Source organism: Arachis ipaensis, chromosome B04 (assembly GCF_000816755.2).
Source record: "Arachis ipaensis cultivar K30076 chromosome B04, Araip1.1, whole genome shotgun sequence".
NCBI lineage: Eukaryota > Viridiplantae > Streptophyta > Magnoliopsida > Fabales > Fabaceae > Arachis > Arachis ipaensis.
The window spans coordinates 4,164,336-4,169,343 of record NC_029788.2 but is presented as its reverse complement, the minus strand read 5'-3'; the positions used below and the strand labels follow the sequence as shown (position 1 = coordinate 4,169,343).

Below are 5,008 nucleotides of genomic sequence, written 5' to 3'. Positions count from 1 at the left end.
ATACCATGTATTAAAAAAATTTAAATATTTTAGTTGTATTATTTAAAATAATAGAAATATTAAAAATGATATAAATTATAAGGCAGATTAGTCAAAATGCGAAAGTATTTCAAATTTTATGAGACAAGAAAATAATATATTTTTTTCATATTTTCGTTATATTAGCTAATATTATACGTTAAGAATAATAAAAACTAAACACACAAAATTAACATAGTCAAAATAAACATATATAGACAAATGAATGAATATACATAAATAGACAAAATAAAAAACAAGGAAATAAGAGGAAGAGTTAAAATGGTGCAAAAATTGCATAATCTCCTTTCTGATAATTTAAATATGTGACAAAAAGGCATCTTGTCAAAAGAGTAAATTAAATAAAAGATAGATAAGTAATTGAAAAAAGAAAGAATATAAAAAAAAATTAAATAAAATAATTAAGAGATCTCCAAATATAAATAAACTCAATATAATTCATAGTAAGGTGAGATAAAGTGGAATATAGTTTTTTTTTCTCATGTGGTTGTCCAATTAGGAGCAAAATAATTATTATCATTATTATTATTATTATCCACAAAAGCTTCACAAAGTGCTAAGGCCAATCATGCACATAATAATGTTAACATAATCATAGGTATAACACAATTTAATTAGACAAAATCACAGAGATACTCATGAACATTGAACAAGGGGATATTACACCAAAAATGAAGAAATAAATAAGAAACTAGCTTTTGTTATCCTAATAATCTAGCTATTTGAAGACTTGTTTTTGCCAGAGGAATTTAGAGAAAGTTGCTTTGTAAGAGAGACTATGTTATCTTCTTTAGTACCACTTGATTGCATTCCTATATTCTTCTCTCCTGCTTTGGCAGTATTTTGCTGAAAATTAACAGACAACTTGTTACAAAAGCCCAAGTAAATTTACCCAAAAGAAGTTGCTATAGCATACAAATCAGGAACTAATAACTAATGTAGCAACATGGCATTACAAAATCACACATGTGATTAACTTTAAACACTGCAATTCACATACTAATGCTCCAATTGCAAATGTGAACGAGAATCATTCTATTCAACAAACATGGAACTTACTTGGTAACTGTCGTACCCATATCCTTCCGGTCCTGGGATTGTAAGCTTAGGCTTGCTTCGATATTGTTCTGATCCTCCAATAGCTGATAAGATTGTATATAAAAGTTAGAATGTAAAATAACATGGGTGGTTTTTTAACTTTGAAGTAGCTCTAAAAGGCACTCTTTTTCACTTTTAAAAGCTAATAACAAAACTACCTGAACTTTTTATTAGTTTAGCAAAGTGAAAAATTGGTTTATGCTTTTCATAAGAAGCTAGAATAAACCATCAAACTCACCCTTGGATCTTTTATCTGAACAAAGTAATTTCTCTCGGTTCTCATAGAAGTCAAAATCATCTAGTAGAGATGTCTTGGCAGAATAGCTTTTGAAGATATTCAGCATCTCCAAGCCCTGCTTTAGTCCAATCTGCAAACCATATAAGCACATATTTAAGGAAGTTGCAGTTTAACAAAGGATCTGAATAGTCTTTTCACATGGTTATGCTGCAACAAACACTTTCCTCCTAATCAAACACAAGCAGCAATCTGTCTCTTAAACACTGAAAACTAAGAATTACCTCTTGTGTGTCCCTAGTGTAAGTTACGTCCCTGTTCTCGTTTTCAACGATGATACGAATGTGACAAAATTGAGTGTTGGGAACATCCTTTATTATATGCCACCTAATTGGGAAGAATCCATTGTATTTGTAAAGTTTCCAAAACTTCATGTCTTTGTTGAAGTCCACTGGTCCAAGCATCTCAGCTACTCCAACAAACTGCCGGCTAGCATTCACCTATTTTTTTTTTTCAAAGGTAGAATATAATATTATTAATTGGAAGATTAAGCAACAAATAAAATTGGTCCAACTTTGGACAGCACAATAAAAAAAAACCAAAACAGGGTACTCCCACTTAACTTACTTTAAAACAACCGAGACTAAGGTACTCCCACTTAACTTACTTTACTAAGGTACTCCCACTTAAACTTACTTTAAAACAACCAAGACTAAGAACTCAATAGTTACTCAATACATATCCAATCTAAGAATATTCATGAATAAAGATGTAGGATATGAACTACAAATTCAACAATATATGTTAGATCAAAGAAAGATGGTGTTATGTAACAAGAATTTTAAACAAACAATCCAAGAATATGGACATCTGCAATTATTGGACATAAAACCAAAAGGAAAATATGCTCATCTTCTAATAAGATAATTTAATCTAAAGAAATAAGGACATAAAATGGAAGATATAAACCTATGCTCATGTTATAGTTCTGAAGAAAAAACAAGCCATTTAGAGGAAAATGATCGAAACTCACCGAGAAGAAAAGGAAGACTGGACACTTTGTCCCTGTCTGGATCGATTTAGCTTCTGCACTACGGAATGCATCGTTCAACTTCTTATTTCCATATGAGGTGCTAGTCCAAACATCATATTTAATGCTCTTATGAATGTCATCTTCATTGAAAGATTTAATGACATAAAATTTAGCAGTTTCATATTCAGTTTGGAAATCTGGAAGGTTATATCTATCTCTGCATATTGTGATTGCAAAGTCATTCTTAGTAGTTGAAGATTGTAGGGGAAAACCAATGTAACTACCCCGAGGACCTCGAGTTAGTGGCGTTGGCATTTCATATTCTCCACTTCTCGATTTGTCTAACAATAAAGATCTATCATTTACAGTAGATACTATCTCATTTGTCCTGTTCATTGCAGGGGGTAAGGCATGCCTATCATTCACACTAGATACAGATGCTATACTATTTGCCCTGTAGTTGGCAGAGGAGAAAGCAGGGCTGCCATTTGTCCTATTGTTGGAAGGGGAGAAGGTATGGCATCTTTGGTAGGAGAAAGCAGGGCTGTCATTTGTCCTATTGTTGGAAGGGGAGAAGGTATGGCATCTTTGGTTGGTGATCGACGAATATTTTCCCTTATTATTGCAGGTCCTTGGAAGACTGCCTGCTTTAGAATTAGAACGCAAAGTCTGCAGCAAAACACATTCACACATGATGTTACACAAGTATTACAATAAAAGTTGAATAAATCTGTGCATATTAAATTATTAATACATAATATCTCTGCTTACAACAACTCTACCATCCCTCAGAGTAAATATTGAAACAAGAAGCAATTATACCAAGTGATCTCATGAAATAACCAAAACTTCATAATCTTACAATTGATTTACCTTATTTAACCTTTCAACATCCGCTGCAGCCTGCAATAATGTTCTAGTCAAATAGCTATTTCTAGTTGCAAAGTCAGAGCTATTTGGATTCGCTAAACCAGAATGATTTGGGTTACTTTCTGCCATTACTGAACCATTGACTGTTTTGTTTTGCAGACCAGCAGATGTTGAGACTGATGAACTACAAGGTTGAGTTTCTAATACGTTTGTATCTGCTCATTGAAAATGTCCAGTGCCATTGACACCCATAATAGTCCCTTGTTAGTAAAGAACTAAAGACCATAGCAAGGAGGATCATAACATAGAAAGAAAAACAAATTATTGTGTTATTCAAAGCTCAACAGTTGGGAATGAGAACACCCCCATAATCTGCTATTCTGCTTATTTCAATCATCTCAAGTTTTTAGTTTTTTGTATAACTACCATATGTATATTGGTACAATATATGATCCATAATTCATTATGCCTTACATCTCCATTCACTTGGTCAATTCGTGTAACTGAAATCCATTCCTTATGCTTATGTCAGATGTTAAAAGATGATAGTAAATAATTGATTAGACATCAAGAGAGTGAAATCTTATTTTTCAAATGTGTTCAATGTTTTCAGAAGTCCGTTTCGGCATAACCACAAGCTCACTATTATACTCAAATTTTATGTGGATCAGGAACAATTTTGTGATATGTAATGAGAGAAAGTATATATCATAAACATGAGGTCTTGATCAGCCTCACCTGTGAAACCAGCATTGACATCTTCAGAGCTCACTGATCTGAAATCAGATGGGATTTCATCTTTCATTAAGACCTGCAGAAATATCATGAAAAAAACAATGTACAGCAAAATCAAACCTTGTTGGGAAAATGTGAATTCATAAAATTGTGAAACATACCACATCTTCCCCATCATGTTGCTGGTGGTTAGGTTCTGCTGCTCCTGTTCCTGCTGTCTCACACAAAGCTATATATCACATGGTTAAGTATAACAACCCTTATTGAAACTTGAGCAGTTTAAGAGATACAAACAAATGAACTCCCAAATTTACATTTCAGACAGATGAGTACGTACAAAAAAAAGAGTACTAATAAATTTTTTTAAGATAACAGATATGAACAAATTAATTTAAATTAAAATTTTGCCTTAATAATAGAGATTAATTTAACGATATCATTTTTATAAAATAGTTTGATTTTTATGCATGTAAACAGAAACAAATTTCATCATCTCAAATTTTTAGGGTTCATGATTTAATTATATACACCTAGGAGAATGAAATTGATATAAAAGGAATAAAAACCTGGTTGATAAGAAAGAAAGAAAAGAAGGATACAGTTGTGGAGGTGAGAGACGGAGGCACTGCTGGTCATTATGAATTATGAGAAGAGAGAGCCAGTTACTGAAATTAGAAGAAGATATGGTTGCAGGAGAGAATCAAAGAAGTGATGACAGAAACTGAGAGAGAGGCACACTGCACACTGGCACAGCTTCTTATATCATAATAAATATTGGTCAAAGTTATTTTTCCTTTCTCCCTTTGGCCCGACTAGAAGACTTGTACTAATAGCTCATAAAGTTGTCTCACAAAACTTAAAAGACCTCAAATTTGATTAGGATCAAGTATTTGAAACTAATCTTTTGTTGTATATAAATATGTAATGTAAATAAATTTGTGAGGTAATTTCTACTATTAAAAATTGTTTAATCTATCCCAAAAAAAAATAATATAATA

The 5,008-nt window shown here is 32.1% G+C and overlaps 1 protein-coding gene across 10 annotated transcripts; it reads right to left on the bottom strand.

Annotated features, from left to right (window-relative positions):
- LOC107638495 lies at positions 609–4,824 on the bottom strand. Of its 10 annotated transcripts, none has more exons than XM_021120498.1 (9): positions 4,610–4,824; positions 4,172–4,239; positions 4,014–4,086; positions 3,279–3,490; positions 2,406–3,074; positions 1,657–1,872; positions 1,376–1,490; positions 1,099–1,181; positions 609–885 (listed from the first exon to the last, which is right to left on the bottom strand). In XM_021120498.1, exons 1-9 carry the CDS (start codon positions 4,644–4,646, stop codon positions 754–756), a joined length of 1,605 nt encoding a protein of 534 aa, XP_020976157.1. In that variant the 5' UTR covers positions 4,647–4,824; the 3' UTR covers positions 609–753. The 10 variants fall into 10 exon arrangements, 9 of the variants coding, with proteins under 9 accessions (XP_020976157.1, XP_016197284.1, XP_020976158.1 ...); XM_016341798.2 differs by having other exon boundaries at positions 609–882; positions 1,376–1,505; positions 4,610–4,822; XM_021120499.1 differs by having other exon boundaries at positions 1,115–1,181; positions 1,376–1,505; positions 4,610–4,822.

Coding starts and splice junctions, on each gene's coding strand:
- LOC107638495 (XM_016341797.2), bottom strand. CDS start 4,646: ATGACCAGCAGTGCCTCCGTCTCTCACCTCCACAACT. Junction 1,506..1,656: donor ACACTAGGGACACACAAGAG/GTAATTCTTAGT, acceptor TATGGTTTGCAG/ATTGGACTAAAGCAGGGCTT. Junction 886..1,098: donor ATGGGTACGACAGTTACCAA/GTAAGTTCCATG, acceptor GTTAATTTTCAG/CAAAATACTGCCAAAGCAGG.